Source organism: Ornithodoros turicata, chromosome 9, assembly GCF_037126465.1.
Source record: "Ornithodoros turicata isolate Travis chromosome 9, ASM3712646v1, whole genome shotgun sequence".
Lineage (NCBI taxonomy): Eukaryota > Metazoa > Arthropoda > Arachnida > Ixodida > Argasidae > Ornithodoros > Ornithodoros turicata.
Window position 1 is genome coordinate 18,093,858 of NC_088209.1, and position 21,063 is coordinate 18,114,920.

General features: G+C 46.5%; 1 protein-coding gene across 4 annotated transcripts; it reads right to left on the bottom strand.

Annotated features, from left to right (window-relative positions):
- Window positions 1-6,870: 6,870 nt before the first annotated feature.
- Window positions 6,871-20,098, bottom strand: LOC135368264 (solute carrier family 22 member 13-like). Of its 4 annotated transcripts, none has more exons than XM_064601433.1 (12): window positions 19,943-20,098; window positions 19,397-19,607; window positions 17,517-17,657; window positions 16,007-16,110; window positions 15,741-15,895; window positions 12,674-12,842; window positions 12,468-12,603; window positions 12,236-12,330; window positions 8,562-8,779; window positions 7,910-8,091; window positions 7,711-7,835; window positions 6,871-7,034 (listed from the first exon to the last, which is right to left on the bottom strand). In XM_064601433.1, exons 2-12 carry the CDS (start codon window positions 19,601-19,603, stop codon window positions 6,965-6,967), a joined length of 1,602 nt encoding a protein of 533 aa, XP_064457503.1. In that variant the 5' UTR covers window positions 19,604-19,607; window positions 19,943-20,098; the 3' UTR covers window positions 6,871-6,964. The 4 variants fall into 4 exon arrangements, with proteins under 4 accessions (XP_064457503.1, XP_064457501.1, XP_064457499.1 ...); XM_064601431.1 differs by having other exon boundaries at window positions 7,699-7,835; window positions 19,397-19,591; window positions 19,943-20,093; XM_064601429.1 differs by having other exon boundaries at window positions 7,699-7,835; window positions 19,943-20,091.
- Between the last annotated feature and the right edge of the window lie 965 nt (window positions 20,099-21,063).

Consider the following 21,063-nt stretch of genomic DNA (forward strand, 5'->3'; position numbering starts at 1 on the left):
TCGTGTAGCTTCGTGGATTTCGTGTTTCGTGAGGTGAGGTCAGGGTTGGATCTGCCTCGTACCATGAAGCTTACCTTCCTTCTTATCTCCTTCGCGCGACGAAATCCATCATCGGAAACAACCGCAAAGACAGCGCATGTGATCGGTGGCCGTCAGCGCACGTGGCTTTCTTTTGTCAACGGCAGATAATGACACTTCGCTTATTTATCGTCTGTGAGACTGTGAGGTGTTTTGTTTGTATACAGCCGGTCGTCTATTCCGGACAGTATTGATATGCACGCGGAGGTAATTTCGCCAAATATCCCTGCGATTACGGCTGCGGTTCAGAGAGGGAAGCTCACATGTTTCTTTTATTTTTGTTTTTTGTTTTTTTGTGGCGGGAGGGGGGGATAGTTTTGCGAGCCTACCGACATCAGAAGCCGAAGCGTACATCTCACACTTTCTTGTATCCCCCATCATGCTTCCCCTCTCTCTTTCAGCCATCCCTGCAGTGGTGAGGGTGTCGAACCGAAACTTTTTTTTTTTTTTTAGTTTCGGTTCGGTTTCGGTTTAGATTCGGTTCCGGGAGCCAGCTCAGGAGTGAGGAAATGACGGTTTGAAACCGGTTCAAACCGATTGAGTTCAAATGGGGTAAGGAGAATTGACTGTCAGAGCTAAAATAACCCGGTTTATTCTCTCCAAGATGTCAAACTCGTAAACCTGTCAAACCGTAACTCGTTTATTGTAGCACATATGTGAAATGTAATCAGTAGCATTTTCGCGGGATTCTTTCTTAAATATTTTGGTGCCAGTGTCATGTCTGTCCATGCCTCCGGTTGTTCATAATATCGAAAAACTTAAAGGTGTGTACGGCTGTGGGAACCGCGCCGTTTTGCCTTCGTACAGTAACGCCACGTTGCTGGTCACAAGTGAACTAAGTATCATTCCGCGGAATGCAGTCACTGCTTTTTGCACACAAACACCCCCCCCCCCTCCCCCCGCAAATACTAGCGCAGCCTGCCTTCTCATTCTTACTTCAAATGAACAGGGATCTCTACTGTCTACAGGGGTTTACTGTCAGTTCGAGCTAGACATACTTATCACTGGCAAACGACAAAAACAAAATAAAAAATCAAACAAACACGGAATGGTCATCCCTACCAAAGACCTGCACCATTTGGCTGCGTTCAGGTTGTCACTGGATGTAATTATAACACAGGGGCTCGGGGAATATATTTGTTAGATGAGAAAGAAACAAACAAAACAATAACAACGCAGTAAACGTCAGTTAAATGGTGTCTAGGACATCTCGGTGTAAGATATTTCGGTGCATGACGTCTCGGCGTGGGACATTTAGGTGCAGGATATCCCGGTGTTGCAGATTGCGATGAAATGGGATGTAGCCATATGTGAGCGAAAGCCACTCGAACCCTATGGATACTAAGCAGGAAATGTCGCTATGGTACAACATTGTACAACTTGGTATTGTCCTCCTGCCTGATTGTGACCGTTTCAAATGAAGGACAAATAAGAAATGGAATCAGACATGTTATCATCAAACGGTTCGCTATACGCTGACATCATGGATTGTAAATTTACAATATTTTATATTATGAGTATCAATGAATAAGTCACACACTTTCTGTCGATACAGTTGGCTTTTCCGTCTGCAAAATGTTCTAGTGTGAGGACTAAACGCCAAAAAAAAAATCAGCAGTTGAATATAAATAAGTGCGGGCGAACGAAATATAACATTTGGATAGTAGTAAGTAGTACTAACTAAAGTAAATTCATTACATTGCAGTTGCAGTAATGAGTAATGTAACTTAATTAAATTCTGTAACTTAATTACATTTTAGAAGTAATTTACCCAGGTATGTTTTCGGACCTTTCTGTCGAAGATGTTGAACTAGAACTACAGCCCTACAATCGGAAAGAGGATAAATACTGTGCTAGCCTTTCAACAAAAAGATTTATTGACATGACAGACAGGCTTTTTAAATACCTTCGTTATCATCTTTTAGTCGCCACTTTGCAGTGAACGGTCGATCATTCATCCCCTTTATCCCACCTTTCCAGGAACAATACCTCCTTATCATATCATGCCACGGATGCGTGGCTTATGCAGAGTGACCCCTTTTTTCTTTTTTGATATATGCTTCCACAATCTCTCTCGTGCGCTGATCCACAGAACGCCCTTTTATCACTGTATTGTAAACATTGGAGTGCAGCTCCACTTGCTGCAATGCACAGCTACGTGCCCTGATTGGGTCCTTTTGATTTTGGCTGCATGTTCTCTCAACCTTACATTAAGGCATCGGCCGATTAAGGCATCCAGAATATGCAGCCACCATGAAAGGAACCCAATCAGGACACCTAGGTGTCCGTTGCAGCAAGTGCAGCAGCTGGTACGCCGCCCGTCGGGGGGTAACGTTGGGTAGCGATCTGCATGCCTAAGCTGGCAGTACGTTGCTCCTGGGAAAGGCAAAATGGCGGGGAAGGCGAGGACCGTTAAATTATTTGCTGGTAAGCAGCACGTGTTCCTATAGCCGTTGTATGGCCAACTGCGGGATGGGAGAAGTGCAAACTTGCCCACATCACGTCTCAAAAACAGTACTGACCTCGCCCTAAAAACGAAGAGCAGGCATTCACGACATTGTCTCCTTCCACGGCAATCCTTGTGACCGTCCTTGTGGGTGGACGACCTTGGAAAAGTTCGGAAGAGCTCTTTAGACGACGATGGAAGTTGCCACGAGGATAGACAATCTCCTCGAGTTGGAGTTCAGACGTACCGGTGGGCTGCACAGCTTGCTGCAGCCCGCGTCTTGCATCCGATGTGGCTGGGCAGTCCATAATCACGCGCTGATGGGTACGGCCGAGCTTGAAGAAGTCTCGGCCCTGGAGAGACCACCAGTTGCACATATGGTGGTGGCGCAAATCCGCTTCTCGTGTGCCTGTCAGGGTGTAGCCGCCACACATACCCCTCTCACTGATTTCGAGCAGCAGAAGTTGCTCGGGGGAGCTCTGACATTCGGCCTGGTTCTCGCAGCTGTTTTAGTTTCCACGTCGCGGCACGCGAAATCGGTGAGCGACGGTTACAAATCACCGAGAATGTACTGTTCATACAGATGAGGATGCTGTGTACAAAAAAAAAAAAAAAAATACATATATATATATATATATATATATATATATAATAAATAAATAAAAAGGAAAAGAAAATGTTGATATTAATCTTTAAAATTGGTATTGATACATTTAGTTTTATTGAGAATAGCAATGCGAAAACACAGAGTCATAGAACGACGGGTGCCAAGGGGTGATTTCCATAACATTATCGAAGAACAGCTTATAGACGACCTGAACCCCTACGTCATCCATGAAGTTGAGCCGCCGCGCAAGGCATGCTGCTGGGCACCTATCAGACGGCGCGTTCTTCCCGCTTCTTGCCCCGCACAGTAAAATATAACCTCGCACCAGTCTTCTCGTAACGTCACATGTTCGGGAACAGAGGGTCATCTTTACCACGATGCAAGGGAAGAACAGTGGGTATCGCGTTAGTTCTCCCACCAAGCGAAACATGAACCGAGAACCGCCATACCAAGAACAAGGGGTAAATTATGCGCTCCGAAAATATAAGCCACTCTGGACCCAAGCAGCACACTGTACTGAAAGTCGAGTGCAATAAGGGTGGACGGGTAGGTGAACGGCCTTGAACAGACTCATGAATCTACAGAACGTTGACAAGACACATACCGTCCACCCCTATTGCACTCGACTTCCAGTACATTGTGCTGCTTGGGGAGTTGTAGTAGACCGGGCCCACTCACGATGGCGGTTGCCACGGCAGACCAATCCGTTCTCTCTTTGAAGCGACTGACCTTGCATTTGACAGCGTTCCTTATCGGATTGTTTTCGTATAGCTCCTTGGGCCAGGGCGTTCCGAAACTAGTTCACAGATTGGGAGCACAACAGGAAAATGATAAGATAAAGCGAGCTATCAGATCCAAGCTTAGCTACGTGATCCACTTCGAAGGTGATTATTGTGCTTTGAGGCATCGATAATTTGCCGTTTTATGTCGTGCGACGGTGATGACCACTAGCGGAGCCATAGGGGAATAATGGATAAAAAAATAATGGATCATAGTGGATCTGTGGATTTAAATGTAGGGAGTACTTGAAGTATCAAGTACTACTTTAAGTGCAATTTTGAGTACTTGTGGTTTACTTCAAGTAGGTTTTCAATTGTGTACCTTATACTGCACTTTCAGTACTGTTCTTCAGATACTTTCCTATCAAGTACTCGACTGGACATGCAAATATAAAACACGGAAGCTGTTCAATAAGTTTCGTATCCAGAAGGCATGCATTTTTGAACATGGAAATTGATTGTTGTCCTGTTTTGTAGAAAAATTTCCACGGATGAATAAATCTGGAAACAATACTTTCCATTAGCACAGCCGCTTGCCTGCTTGCCATGCCATCTGTTACAGTTCGCACCGATTAGATGGCCTTCATAACTACCACTTGCAAGGAATATTGCAGTGTCATTTAGCCAATGAAATCATTCACTTTGTCCGATTTTGTCACCACACGCGTGGTTATCCAAACGTCGCAATGTACTTCACGAGTACATTTCAACTGCGTCTACACACACACGCACACACACAGAGAGAGAGAGAGAGAGAGATGATGACGATGATATGGGGATGTCTTCCGCTTATTGAGCAGAATGCTATCCCATTGCTATTAGGGAAAATCAGGATGGTGATGAGGATGGTGATGAGGATGGTGATGAGGATGGTGATGAGGATGGTGATGAGGATGGTGATGAGGATGGTGATGAGGATGGTGATGAGGATGGTGATAACGACGCTGACGGGGTCTTAGAGGGAGTCGATCAGGCCGGTAGTACTACAGTATGGTAAATTGTACTGCATACTTAGGATTCTTCATTTTCGGGTTTTATGATTTTTCAAATTCGGGGGGGGGGGGGTCAAATCGGGTACAAGCAGCCTTCCTAGCAGGCAGCTTTCCTGCACCCTTTTGCTCAACGACGCATCGCACACATGCATACATACAGGGTGTCCCAGAAAACGTGTCATTGAATTATAATAAAAAAACTACACCACCTAGAGTCATGCGGTCAATGGCATTTGTTCTTACTGGGTTTTTGCCACCTCCTCATGTGAATGTCGTGTAACGTATGTTTAATTATGTAAATTTTTGCGAGCTTAAGTCGGAAATTTGCCTAGTAAAGGTCACTTTTTTATCCCACCAATTTGAAGAGCGTGTCTAATTTAGTCAAATTAATGTTAATTGACAGGGATATTCAGGAGCTATTCCATCGGAAAAAATAGCCGTACATCATGCTCTACGGAGGTCGCACAGAATAGCGCACGATGAATTTTTCAGCGCAATCTTTGTCAGTCCGACGAAAGGAGGTTGGAAACCCAGCCCTCCCCGACATCGCAGAAAGAGATAAAACAGGCACGGCTTATCACGTCCGACCTTCGCTGGGATAATGCTTTCCCTCTCCCAATTTTAGGAACTGTTACTTTTTCTACTATCACTCTGTGGGCTGGCTTCGGAACCTCCTTTCGTCGCACTGAGAGCGATTGCGCTCAAAAAGTCATCGCGCGTTATGGTCCAGTGCCCCGAAAAGCATGATATTCGGCTATTTTTTCCGATGGGATAGCTCGTGAATATCACTGTTAATTATCATGAATTTGAGTGAATTCGGCACGCTCTTCATATTGGTGGGGTAAAAAAGTGACCTTTACTTGGCAAATTTCCGAGTTCAGTTCTCAAATATTTACATAATTAAACTTGGAGTACATGACATTCACGTTAGGTGGCGGCAAAAAACCTAATAAGAACAAATGCTGTTGACCGCATGATTCTAGGTGGCGTAGTTTCTTTATTATAATTCAATGACACGTTTTCTGGGACACCCTGTATAATTTATGGGATGGGACTGTTACTCCACATACAGTCTGGCCTTGTCCTTGAAGAACTGGTGGGATGGGTGGTGATTAAATTACATTTTTTTTTTAATTTCGTGTTAGCGCCACGAAGCAACTGTGGCTATGAGCGGCGTACAGACGTGGACAGATGGAGAGAGAACAGCAGGAAGGAGCGGGGGACAGGGGGGTTAGTGTGCGTCCTGGGCCGACTTCAGGGGGAACTGTGCCGACATTCGTCTGGAAAGTCTTCGGAAAACCCAGGGAAAACCTCAGACAGCACAGCCGGTGAGAGGATTCGAACCCGTGTCACCTCCCAGTCTCTTGGGTGGAAAGCGATCACCTTAACCACTATGCCACTGGAGCTGGTAATTAAATTACATAATTCGATGTTCCTGATTCGTCGATGTTCCTGAAGGACAGAGACCCTTCAAGTGGTCGACAATATATAGCCCCAATATTCCGCGAGCCGATTCACGCGAACCAGAGGTGATAAATTTGCTACTTGCCGGTTCCTAACGCCTCCCACCTTCGCCGATAACTGAAACAAATACTGAACATGTAATACATGTAAAGCGAGCTGGTGTAACGATAAGGTGGTGGCAGGCGCAGGAGCACAAAACAGAAGTAGACAAGGCTAAACTCTGGTCTTTTTGAGTCTAGCCCTAGCTACTTGTGCTTTGTGTTGCTGCCCCTACCACCTCAAGCTTATGGAAACGATACCATCAACATGTGTTGCATGTTGGATGTGGTCCGAACCACGACCTACTGCCTACTACCGAACTAGCCACTGTCTAAGTGCACCTGGAAATATGCAACCACCAATCGCATGCGGTAAAAGGTGCCTGCAGAGTGCTATATGTGATGTCGTGTGTCCTGCTGGAAAATACTACATAAAAAAAAAGAAAAGAAAAAGAAGAAACAAAGATCGCTTTCAGCGTCGTTTATTGCAAAAACGCGTATATTTTTTTATGTAACGGATAAATAACGGAAAATAAATTAGCAATGACGTGTGTCACAGTTCATTCGTCGATATTCATGTACGGGGAGTGCTCATCATCCTTTTCCGACAGCGGAATGTCTTCCGATGACCTGAAACAAGTGAAGATGGATTGGAAGAAGATGGAAGCACCTGACTGGTCTGTTGCGCCCATAGGCGTATACAGTCCACACTCGTTAATATGACGACAGCCGTTCCCACGGATTTCTGTCATAAAGCGAATTGTCATATTAACGAATACCACGTGTTACGAGCGAGTCCTACCATGCCATTTAGGTAAGCTTCGAACGGGTAGAAAATTACGTAAGCTGCTAACTGGCATTTTAAAGGAATTAATAACACTTTATTTAAAAAAAAATCTGACAAAGACATTTGCTTAGTGTAATTCTCAATCTGACGCATATCCACTTCATTCCGGCAGTCAGCTCTTTCGTTTGCCATTTTCAGACATGGTCGATGAACGCCGTTTCACTGGAGCATGTCGCTATGGTCATATGACCAAGGACACTGCTCTTTCAAGCACGTCAGACAAGGACACCATGCGCGTTTTGGCAGTTATAGGTCAGGAGGATTGCCGGTTCAGTGACCAAAGGTCATTGTAACGAGGGTAAAATATACGTGTTCGCCTTAAATACCCGTCATTGCCATATAAACGAAAGGAGTCCATTGGGAGGGAACGGTGCCTGAGAAAAATTGCCATAAAGCGGGGATCTCATATTAACGAGTGTCATATTAACGAGGTTAGACTGTAGGTACCTATTAACTTGCTTCAATTTCTCTTCTGTTGTATCTGGCAAGCGACACCCCTTCGTTTCTTGCAGAAAAATGCTCAGGAGGGCAGCTACGATACAAGCAGATCCCACGACAAGGGACGCCATATTCGTGGGCGCCAACTAGAAATAAAAGGAAACACGAATGCGCTACCGTCGCGTAATTCAAAATAGCGGAAAATAAGCTTAAGCCTTACATGGAGAAGGTGTTGACAGCACGCGAAAGAAGCATTCCACAGCGCCAACCACAGCCCCAGGGCAGAACATCGAACAGCGGTAACCATGCTTTCCACCACGACAACGATAGCGACAGTTGATGCACATCGAACTACGACGAGTGTGGCTCCTTCCAGCAAAGTCTCCAGTTCAACAGGACCTGCTGTTCAACAAGGTGATCAAGGCCCTCGTTATGATCAGTAGTACAGTGCTGGACAAAAGTTTTGGGGTTCAGGCTTCGGCGCATTCCTTACTCAGAGTGACACGCTAGTAGCGAATGGCACCGTGCTGACTCGCACCCATGTTAGGAGTGAAAGAACACTTCGGGACACGAGTTCAGTTTCTCTTTTTTTTTTCTGACAAACCGACATATAAACAGGGCGCAGTTGCATACTTTGTATCGCAAACTGTTGGATGGGACAAGCGCAATGCTTGCCCACATCACGCTTCAAAAATAGTACTGCTCTCGCCCTTATAACGAAGAGCAGAAAGTTATTCTGCAACAGCCTGGACGACTGGCAGCTGTTGTGCTTGTCCTACGTTGCCTCATCTACTATAACGCTCCATGAGACCCGTAGGAAATGCTGCCGAGGCCAGCAGGGCATGAACGGGAGATCATAGGTGGGAACTCACGATGTGGAAGTAAGGGTACGGCCAAATGCACTACACCCGCAACGAACAGCAGTGCGACCATTGTCCAGCGGCGAGAACACAGCCGTAGAGCGATGATGGACGGGATTATGGAAGCCAACTGAACGCAGTGAAGCAGTGGAAGTTTCCAGAAGTCGGGCACGCCCACTGTATTCCACAGGAAGTTCATTGTGAAAACCTCGCTGCTTGCGAGAACGGCCCTGTGATAGAATATATAAAAATGACATGTTCTAAACAGAATCAACCGTATGTTAGTTGTTGGGAATGTTTCCTCGAGTCTGGGGAGATATGAACTCTGTGACAGGCTCCGCCTGATGACCATGGCAACGGTGCATTCTTATTTCCCTTCTCTTTATAACAATGAAACCGCGAAACTATAGGGACCACGAAATCACACAGAGACAAGGACTCAGCCCCTATAGTCTCGGGGTTCCACTATTGTGAATTTTACTCACCAGGGGGCTTAATCGTTTCGCACGTTCAGCTCAGAGCCGTTTATGTTTGGAAACAAACGGTTCTGCTGCAGCTTACAGACACGAGGCAGCTGAAAGAGTCGTTGAGGCTAACGAAGCGAGCAACTTTATCGATGTTTTGCTGCGGTCACAATCTGTGCTCCTCGTGAAGCTTCTTTGTGGCTATTGTGTGCGCGTTACGAGCGCTCACGTGTTGTGACGTCACCGCCCTGAGCAAAAAGCAGTCTGCCAGCGAGGCTGCATTTTCTCAGACCAATAGGACTGTTTTATTTGTTCAGATAGCTCGCATTCTCGTGCTCACATACATGCTCGTTCCGTTCCGTTCCAATGTTCGTTCCCATGCTCGTTCATCTTCTTCCCGTCCCATTTATATAGCTCGATAGTCATGTAAAAATAATGAACAAAAGGAGTACGTGCAAAAGTAGTAACGCTGTGCAAGTGCGTCTCTACGCATGAGAGGAGGTAGTAAGAGGGAAGAGGGAGGGCGCCGCCGTAGCCAATGGGGCTTTCCGAGTGGGGGGGAGTTCGTAGCAACTGGGGAGAGGGGTAACTGGGGAGAGGGGTAACTGGGGAGAGGGGTAACTGGGGAGAGGGGTAACTGGGGAGAGGGGTAACTGGGGAGAGGGGTAACTGGGGAGAGGGGTAACTGGGGAGAGGGGTAACTGGGGAGAGGGGTAACTGGGGAGAGGGGTAACTGGGGAGAGGGGTAACTGGGGAGAGGGGTAACTGGGGAGAGGGGTAACTGGGAGAGGAGTAACTGGGAGAGGAGTAACTGGGAGAGGAGATATGCGCAGAACGATCAGTTACTTGCAGAGCGTAAAAGTAACGGATCGTGCCGGATGAGAATGCTATTAAGTACGACAGGAGAAGTAGTGTGTGCTGAGCTCTAGGGCACATGGGAGTCCGAGACCAGAAAGGGAAGACGTAGTGGTATCAGTAATATTAGAAGAAAGAGGAGGAGGTTGCCCTTTCTCCTCAGCGTAAACACTTATTTGACTACCTCTATGTATATTTTTCCTTCAACCATGGAGGTACAACGTGCAGCCTTACTGTCAAGCTCCATAGACAGCAGACTTAAAATAAATTTGCAGTGCAATAAAACGTTTTCTTAGCGAGCTGGAATAGAACGTTGAACTTTTTTAAATTCCGTGCTAGCGCCGCGAAGCAAGGTAATGTTATGGAACTATTCGAGTGAATCTACCTCTGATGGAAACAGAATGCTTTGCTGTTCACATTCATTTACAACATCAACACCACGTCCGCAATCTACTCTAAAAGAGAATAATTCGTTCATCACAACACCCGTAGCTATCAAGACCGGGTGAAGTACGGTCGCAAGTCATCACAAACAGTGCGGATAGAGTTTTTTTTGGCGGACGGAAGAACCTTGCAAAATCTATCCCGTCCAATTGAAAGGTATCATGGCGCCATCGAGTCCATAGGGCTCGGTTAGCCGCTTGTGTTATCGCCCGAGCGAAGAATCCTTCCGCCATCTTTCTTTGGCAGCTTCAATGTCAGCGAGTCGTTAGAAAAGACAAAACTAAGGACCTTATCGGCGCTTTGCTGTGGTCACAATCTCTGCTCCTCGTTTAGCTTCCTCGTTGAGGCTGTCCTGCTCGTTACGAGCCCTTATACGTGTTGTGATGTCACCGCCTGAACGAACTACAGCTGCCAACGAGGCTGCAATGTTCTCGACAATTGGGGCTGTCTAATTTTGTTTGGATAGCTCGCATGGCTTGTCACTTCATTTTTCTCGTTTCGATGTGCCACTTCGAGAACATCCCAGAGCCCTCATGTAACCACTGGTGTAAATACGATGAAAGAGAAAGGATGTCATTTTCTGAACAGTCGTGGAGGAGAATACATGTTCGTTTCTGCAACTCTCCAAACGAAGAACACCTTACGAGTTGGTAGACTCACTCGTAAGGCAAACAATTTCATTCGATCGTCACTGGACCGAGAGATTAAGCCCCTGTCACATAAACGTAAAGAGAGAGTCATACACGTTCGTTAGATTATGAGCCATGTAGGCGATGAAGCCTGAAAGCACGTGAACACACTCCTTAGCCAGACGACACAGTTGGTCGTTACACGAGCGAGCGATTACGCCTTTGCCCCGTTAACGAAAAGAGCGGGTCACGTGTCCCTGTTAACGAGATCCCCGCTCCTCGTTAGCTCGCGAGCAGTGCAAGCGATTAAGCCCCCGGCTCTCTTGCTTTCTATCAATTCTTTCGCCATCCCGTCCCCAGCTGCCACGCCAGCTAGGCAGGCAGACCGCTAGTCTACCCAACAGACATAGAATGGAATATATATATTTTTTGTTAATTTCGAAGCAACTATGGCCATGGGCGGCGTACAGATGAGGACAGATGAGGACAGATGGCAGGAAGACAGCAGGAGTGGGTGACAGCGGGGTTAGTATGCGTCCTGGGCCCACTTCAGGATGTCTGTGCCGACATGTGTTCGGAAAGTCCGGTGGTAGGGTTCGAACCCACCACCTCCCAGCAAACGACGGTATAGCGAAAATGCAAAACCATAGCACGGGTACCTAGCTCTCATGCAAAATTATATGTGCAGATGTACATCCTCAACGTTGTGCATTCCATAGTATTCGTATGTATGGAGAAAAAGCAACCCGTAGCCACTGTCAACAAAAGATTTTTCGTTTTCTTTACTTTCTTTCTCAGAGTTGATTCCCGCGGACACCCCTATACGAGTCTAATGCTGATCCCATTGTTGGCCACCAGTCGAGCACTTATCGGATCCAGGCCACGGAAAAGGGAGGTTGGTTAGAAGTAACTGCCACGGTATCTGTATTAAATTCCATTTTCTTGTTTGAATTTCGGCCGATCCGTTCGTGATTTGATTTGATTTCACCTTACTGGCGCAAGGATAACAAGGATCATGCTGCGACGAATAATTTTGTTGAGTTACGCTACATTAGGTCCAGTTCAGTCAGGTATTTGCATGATCAAAGACTATGAATTTCCTATGCCCATTGTCAGATCTGAGACTATGTTCTCATCGTGCTGCACAGCCCACATCATTGTGACACCGGGTAAGGACAATCCGTTTGTGTCTGCCTTTGTTCCTCTCACTCCAGACTCGGTAAAATATTACCAATAACTGGCTTACACCAGCTTGCTTGCATTCCTTATTGTATCTACAACCATAGGTACTTACGATATGGGTAGGCAGACTACAAGCTTTCGGAAGAGCGTTGTACTCCTGCAGATCTGACAGGTCTTGCGGTATCTTGATCCAGTTTTATTTTCTTCCTGCGGGGACCTGATCGCTTAGCGAAAGAAAAAAGAAGGAAAAAGGAGAAAGACAACAGGGAAAAAGGAAAGAGAAAGAAAAAAAAAAACAGCCAAAGGCGCTAAAGTACTACCACATCAAATCGTCATAGTCGTACCGTTGCACTTTCGTCGTCTTGAAAGAATCCTCGCTCTCCGACGACACGGTTGATTTTCAAGACTATCATGAGACTTTTGAGGGCCCGCTTACGACGATCCCGGGCTACCAGCCATCCATACGACTCCTGGATCACTCTGAAACACGGAAGCAGCTAGACGCTTGCTGCATTGTTTGTTACGTGTCATTAAGAACAGCGCTACTCACACATAGAAGGGGAAAACGATGCACATGCATAACCCTATGGCAAGCTGGAGGTACATCCAGGACTGGGTGAGGAACTGTAACGCAGTCCAAGTAAAGACACCGACGGCTATTCCCAAGGGGTAGGTCAATGCGAACGAGCATCTCCATTCAGGTGCCACCCATTCCAGAACTACATCGAACGTTGTACCGTGAATCTTAGTACGAGTTACGAAATGCACTGTATATCTGCAAGAGATAGTATGCCGTGCGTTCATGTGTTGCGTGTTCATGCAGCCGCCCTGTTAGCTAAGACAGTTTTTCCCCTTTCTCTCCCTCCTTTTTCAGATAATACGTACTTGCATGCTGGGAAAGATTCGGCGAGCTTGATTTGACAACATTGTTGGTTTGGCGAACTCAAGCCCGTTGCATATGTTTTTGCCAATAACCCGATTTCTGCGCGGGCTAAGCTTTCCCTCCTATTTTTTTTATATAATAAGCATAAATATAATATATACCTATATATAATATACATAAGCATTGTTTGAATCGTATAGCGGCCTGCTGGCCGGCATCAGCCCCATCTCATCATCGTATCTCTATTTGTGTGTGTGTGTATAGCGTGAGGACACTTCATACTTGGGCTAACTCATATAATATATCTATTCACGGCTACCTTCCACAGTTTTCCTGATACAGGAATGGCTGCTAGGCTAGCCAACAAGAGAAAAGACGAGTGAGTTCAGAAAGAGCAAGGGTGTGTTCACGGCACTTCAAAGAGGCTAACATCGTCCCAAACGTGCCGAGTGGAAGATAGATTCTCTATGACTTTGCGGTGCCATTAGCCTTCACACACAAGAAGCAGAAGTCTGAGAGGAAACCACCTAAACGCGTAGAAGTCATGAGAAAACTATCAGCAGTATGCATCGATACGAGAAACGGCCGATAGTTTTATGATAATTCACCATCGATAGTTGCCGTTTCGTACGAAATGTTTCTGCTGCACACAGTACACTAATATACGTAGTTCTCAAGTGTGTTGTACTAAATTGTCCAAATATCTCCCGAGGAGGGATGACACAGCAGCGCGATGACCGTGTCCCGCCAATGCTTTCAGTGCAACAAGGAATACAGGTATTTGAAGCACTCTCATCTGGTTCGCATTCCCTTTTAAACGCCTCCTCTCACCACGTGAATAACAGTGCAACAGCACCTCAGCACATGTGTGAGGCATGACACGCGGTACAATTGATGCACGAGAGTCGTGTGTATCGCTCGGGCCGCGGCGGCGCCTCAAACATGGCGAAAATCTAGAAGTCTCCGTGCGCGCTACAAGAGGGCGCTGAGTGTTGCATGCAGTCTATTGCACATACACTATCTCGTCCCCAAACGCACATACCGTTCGTAGTGCCGCGCGTACGCCTCAAACAAAGAATGAGTGAAACATTTTTACACTGTCATGAATGCGTAGCTTTTAACGGTTCTGACCTTTCTCCACAGCTTCGTTACAGCTAGAGTCACTAAGTAAGCTACGCTTCAGAGTATCGACACTGAGTTCCAAAAGCGAGCATGCGCCATATTGTTTCCGCGCCACGCTACCCACGCGCACGCGCACTTTAGCGCACGATGCCATCTATCGTGTGCGGGTGAAATGTTCTTCTCGTTTACAAACAGCAGTTTACGACCTTGAGCTCATCTTGACATTTTCGGGACACTCTGGTGGACAATACATGGATTGTCGCACAGCAATCATACACGCTTCTCTATCCCACAGCGAGCATTACGTTAGCAGTCTGTTCCTCAACTGGGGATGGTCCGGTGTGGTGCGCAAACAAGATGGCGCTCCTGCTCTCCCTTGGACCTCAGTGGCGATACTCCGAAGCGAAGCTTATTCAGTGACTCTAGGTACAGCGAGACAAAGCAAAGTGCCTCTAACGTTCACGTCGCATATATCTTCCCCATTTCGGTAGGATGGTCATGTATTTGTTCAGTAGTTTACCCAGAACTTCCTCCTTGGGAGCTGTTCGGTTCCGCGCGGAAAGAGGAAGGGGGTAGTAAGTCACACTATTCGCTCCGAGATCGAACGGTGTCGGCGCGCTGCGGAGAACGGAGAACTACCGCAGTGTGGACGCGTCGTCTGCTTTTACACGCTTATTCCGCGACAGTGCAGTAGGTGGAGCATTGGGTAACAGAACAGTATCGTACCATCGCGGCACATGTGATCTTCCGGCGAATATACACAAGAATTGCGGAAAAGAACCATCAACTCCGAACATCGGCCCACGTGTTATCCACACAAGAATGGTGACAGTGTCGCCCCCTATAAGTCGATCTCGCAGCGAATATCCAGGCTAATCCACATGTTTTCATGCTTTTCCGCCAAGAACTGCGCACAAGGTCTTATCCAAGGGCAATGCTCCCCACAGTTAACAGCAGCCCACTTTCGTCCAGCGCGAAATAGATTTATCGCGATTGGCGAGTGCTTGTCATTCTGGCGATAAAGGCGCACTGTCTGGCCCACCCAATGACACGGCTGCGATCCTGTTTACGGAGTTCGGTAGAGAAGGAGAAGCCATAGCAAACCCTCGCTCGCGGCTGTTCCTTATCTTGCGGTCCCCGCGCCACCAATGCAAGCGGATGAACACCAGTTTGAGCGAGAGTGCGAAACAGAGTAGTCAGTTCCTGACCGGCGCATCAAGAATGCTAACGATAAAGTTAGCAGTTTTCGAATCATTCAGTCGGAGGATTTTCGTGAAACACCCTGTATAGCCACTCGGTGGCTTATGTCTCATCTTTCATGCGTGCGTGCCCACCATCCATTTGGTTGCCCCCCCCCCCCTCATTACACTCCCATGTAATGGCCAAATGGAGTAGGGTACCACAACCCCTGTGGTAAAACATTTATGTAACCATCATCGTCATCATGCATATGGTGTTGCTTCAACCGTGCCACAGAAAGAAAATCCTTACACGCATATTATCTGGTTTCTCTGTATATACCAGTGTTATTCACTGCTTACACTGTACATATCAGGTTAATGCAATACATTCTTTATATCTAGATTCCGTGTTATTACACCCATAGACTTACGTAAAACAATAGCCGCCACGCGGAATCCTCCAGTGCCGAGCGCAGCGATGGACGTTGTTATTGCGTACAATGTGAAACTGGGCGCCAAGGAAGCCAAGGTACAAAACGAGAAGAACAACAGACAGGAAGAAAATAGCACAGGGCGTCGTCCACGGCTGTCAGAAAAAAAAAAAAAAAACTATAAGAAGACAGTTCAGAGGAGACAACTGCGCTGATTACGCGAACATCACGTCACGTGACGCAATAAATCAATGAGACATACTCACGTATCTGCGATGTGACCAAACACAAGCAAGCCAAGCACACAGCAGGCTTCGTTGGCATATTTGAGGACGTCGCGCAACCACTTATTATGGCAGACCAGATCGAACTGTGAAGGCATAACAAACTATATAGTTCCGGAACACGCACTTCTGTAGTACGTTTCTAGTCCTTTGTCATAACTAGGGCCCGGAAATTTAGGCACTAAAAACGATGGAAATAGGCAGGCATTTAGTTCCTCAAAGATACAAAAATAGGCAATAAAATGCACGTTAATCTGGTACGCTCTTTGGCTTTGTTGGTGTTTGAGAATACACCATCAAGAAAAACTTGCTCGTTTAAAGGCTACGGTATACCATACAAGCTTTGACGTCTGGTACATGGACGCTGAGGCGTCCTGGAACCACACTATATTGAATAATACTTTTAGTTCTCTCCGCCCTCGAAGATCCTGAAAGATCCAAATCTTTTGATCAAATATGCATGAATCCCTTCCAGCAAACGAATGTACTAAAGGACAGCAAACGAGAAAAAAAGGGACAGCACGAGGCTAAAAGGCACACTTAAAAAAAAACGTGTTGTTATGGCGCTTAAAAATGTTAAAAAGGCCTCAATAGAGTCGATAAGAGGGCAGGCAACCCCTAAAATGTCGCAGTTAGGCGTGTATAGGCATTTATAGGCAAATGCCTACAGATCCGGGCCCTGGTCATAACCTGTCAGGTCATTGACTGTTTATGGAGTTCTCGACCGAACACAAGTTGCTGCAAATCCTTTACGCTCGTCGTCCCTGCTTCGTTTCTGTGCTTATGGTGTTTCCCTACGACTTTCTCTGCCCAGTTTTTCCCTGATCTCGCATTTAGCTGTATAATTGTGTACCGCACAGCTACCCGGGGTCGCGACAGTCGTCCTGCGAGGTACTTCACTCGTTCCAACCTTGTTCTCGACACACTCGTCTAATCCCTTACATCTACGAGGGCGGGGCACCGCATTTGACATCCCCATATTATCATCATATGAATCTGCTTGCTTCATTCCTTCTGTTCCACCATCTTTATGGTCTGCGAGGCGACGGAACATGCCATGATAGACGTACACTGTTAAGGAGGGCTACCGAATATTGGAGCAAACAGACTCAAAAGACGTAACTTTGTCAAGATACTAGAGAAGACCTGGTATTAAAATTCTAGTTAAGTGATGTTCATTCATAATTACTATAGCCAATTGTGTACGTAAAGCCAGACCTACATCTTGCTTTTGCTACTATTGTCGCCAGCACCACCACCACTGTCACCATCAAGATAAACTTAGAAACCCGCGCAACCAGTGTCGCAAGAGAGCTCCAATTACGAGCAGCATGCGTGAAGATCGTGGAACGAGGACCTTAATAGAACCTTTTTCACTGGACGACTCGATTCCGTGATATGTGTTCACTTTGATATGAAATAACTAACACCATCAAGGCCTCATTTGATAAGTATAGCGAGCAATCGTACCTGTACGAAAGTATGAACGCACCTGTTGTACCAAAGAGGTCCTCGTTTGGTCATCTATGTAGTCCCAGTACTCGCAGGCCATAAGGTTAGACACATTTTCCACGGGGCTAGCGTTCTGGTAAACCGGGTATCCGAGGCAGGGGTCGTGAGCAGTTGAATTGTACTGCACAAATGAAGGTACGCAAGTACGCATAAAAAGTAAAACATATCAGCACGTATAGTGATTTATAGATGCGTATCTGGATTAAATCAGATTAAAAACAGCACGGACCATTTTGTGCATCCCGAAGAATGCAAAGAAGCGAGCTCACGTCATAAAAGGACAAAGAAAGTAGAAAGCTGCACACAATTTTTCATTTTCACTATCGTGATTATTGGGGTTCAAACAAACAAATGTTTGAGTCTTGCTTGCTTCATGACCAAATCCAGCCTACAAACGCTTTGCCTTGAACGCATTTTTAAAGTTTTTAGACAGCGTAGGACTTCTACTGTCACTCAGGCGGCTCATTATACCATTCCACCACATCACTGCGAGCAGTGTGGTAGAGTGTCGCCCCTAGCGATGACGCTCTCCACTTAGCATCGCTGTTTTTATGCGCAAGAAACAAAACTACAGAGAACTAGGGCACAGTGGAACGGAGAACAGAAGTCGGAGCACCAGAGAACAGTGGACATGGTTTCACATTGGCAGCATAAAGCCTAAACCGCACAAGATACTCCGAATACGCGGCCGTGTCCTTCAAACTTCGAAGTCCCGTTGTGCTCACGGTGAAGTGGATGTATAGTCCTACTCCTACCCTGGCACTCCTATGCACTGAAACTTCAGTACAGTGCTGCAGAGGTATTCCGACGATCATGCGTTCTTATATATCAATATCTATACAGCGTGGTTGAACACGTGCAGAGAGATCCCTGCTTGTCAGGATAAGCTTACAGCAAGGTGACTCAGTTCTTCCGTTGGAGAGCGGCAGGGTACCCAACCATGGCTTCCTTGAATTTTATTCACACGGTCAGCAGCTCTATCCCACGTGCCTCTTAAGATTGCGGTCTACGACTGCGATATAGAAATTTTCTGACTGTCTTATAAACGGAAACGCGGAAACGTTGGGTTTACTTTTTGGTCTATGTTCAAGGGCTGCAAAAGTGACACATGACAGTCGGACACTTCTTTTTGATAGTTTTTGGCGCAGAAACGTCGGAGGAGCCCATCTTCAACTTCCAACAGGAGCATCTTCAACTTCCAGCCTATGCTTTTGGGTCAGCTATACACCGTTTTCCAGCCAGCCAGCCTCGCGCCCAGCGCTTTCGCACCCAGCACATTCCAGTAAGGAGGAAAGCGATACCACGGAGGAAGCATACGTCCCGTGTGTTTTCCTTCTCTCTGGCATGTGCGGTAAACAGCCTCCAACGTGCTTCCCCAGCTAGACAGCGCTGCGGTTCAAATGTGGCGACGTCCACGGGAAAACGGTGTATAGCTATTCGGCCTATCGCTGAACCAACACGAGTAATCAAGCTAGGAATTCCAGACAAAACCAACGGATTGCATTTTATCGTGTCCCTAAACAGTATACTATCTCCCTTATCTCGGGCATATATCCTGGTGACGTCTGCCGAGACGCGGCAGCTCATGATTACGACACCGTAAAGCTGACACCGGCTGTGAACGCTCCATTCATCTTTGTTTATCTGCCAAGCGACGACACCGTCCACAATGACATTTCCGGTACACAGCATCGACACGAACAACTTAGTCGAACGTAACTCCAACGTCAAAATAAACCGAAGGCTTCAGAGCGTCCCTTCAGCGCGCTTTCATCAAAAGACAAGCTACGTTAATCTGCCGTCAGAAGGAAGACCGGTGCAGTACAAAACACCAGGAACCAAAAAGCCATTAGTTATCACCTGTTGCAATGCGGTGTTTGTTACATTGCCGTTGAGAAGGCTGAAGCTGTCTGGACGCGTGCACCAATGCTCGATGTCAACGAGGGAGTCTTCGAGGAGGCCCATCATCCACGTCTGGGGCACCGTGCCAATCACACACAGCAACACTAGTACTTGCTGGTACGCGCCTAGACCGTCCATGTTCGGCAGGTCCATCTGGAAAATCATTTTTCTAGCCAAGCAGACATAGCGATCATTTTTCGGAAGTTGCTCTCCGGCGTTTCAAAAAAATCGAACTGAATTGGTTTTGAGACGTCGGATGTGTACATGTCTAGAGCGGTAAATGCACGTGACGGAGCAACGTATATCTTTGTCGCTTCTTAATCTGGAGTGCTATACGCAGAGTACGAGCGCGGAAAAGCTATCATGTAGATATGCGAGTGGTTTTAGCAATGGACGAAGGAATGCTGTCGGAGCGATATGCTGGTAACGCACAGCAGTGGTTTCAAAGCAGTAAAAACATCATGCATTTTTGCAGTGCAGAGCATTAAAACGTTCGCTACTTGCCTCTTGTAAGTTACAGCGCTGGAACTGAAGTGTAGGCTGCTGCCTTGGCTGGTGCAGCTATCAGAATGAAGTTCCCGCGAATGTAGTGCACATTATTCCGTATGGACATGCGCATGCCGGTGATGCCGTTACGATAACCAGGTTCTTGTAGCTATTTTGCTCGATAAGGAAGGGCGATACCTGCCCATATTTTGGGTCTGGCACCTCGTCTTACGATATGATAAGCAGCTCCAACACGGGGGTGTAATCTGCAGAATGTCGCTCCACGTAAACATACTCGAAGGGCACTTGCCTCTGGCCGGCTTCTTTTCCATGTGCAAAAAAGAAAAAAGAAAGAAGAAACGTGCTGAAGTTTGTTTAGAGGTATGGCACGAAATTATTTTTGTCGTATCAGAGCCAAGGTCACAAAAAATTACTTCTCGAAAGTATAGCTGCTTTGCAGTTTGGCGAAACAGTAGTGAGCAACTTTTTAAGGAAAAATAAAAAGAACTTGATTTAAAATTTGGTGAGTCCCAGTGATTGTGCACTTCAGTTACACGCGTAATCAATTTTATAGAGAACGCAACGCAAGACGCTGGGAACGATCAACTTGGATTCCCCTCCACATCAGCTACAACGCCGCAACACGAGACACCAGTCATCCGCACAAGTTCCCGCGTTTCAAGACTTCCCGACCGCTACCAAGCACCAGACTTCAGAAAATGAAAAATGTATGTCAGTACATGCTCATGTAATTACTAGTTATGTTTGATGCCTCAAAAGTAAGGGGGAAGGAATGTGATAACGGAATGTGATAACGGAAGACCGACCTTGATAACTGTATCTGAGGGCACCCAACAGAGGGCACCGCCCCGTGTGTTGAGTTGATAAAAGGCTGCGCACTTTGCAATAAACGTTTTTGGTTGTCACCTGCTTTACTGTGTGCGTGTCGTCTCCCTGATGCTCCGCTACCCACGCAAGACCACAACACACATTAAGCGGGAAAACAAAATAACGTAAAATGCACAGGCTGAACGTTTAAAGGCCTCACTAACGCGCAACATCTGGAAGATAAAGCCTAACAATTGCAGGATTGTAATTAAAGAGGTGTGACTGCTTAAAATGCGCGATGAACAGGCTGA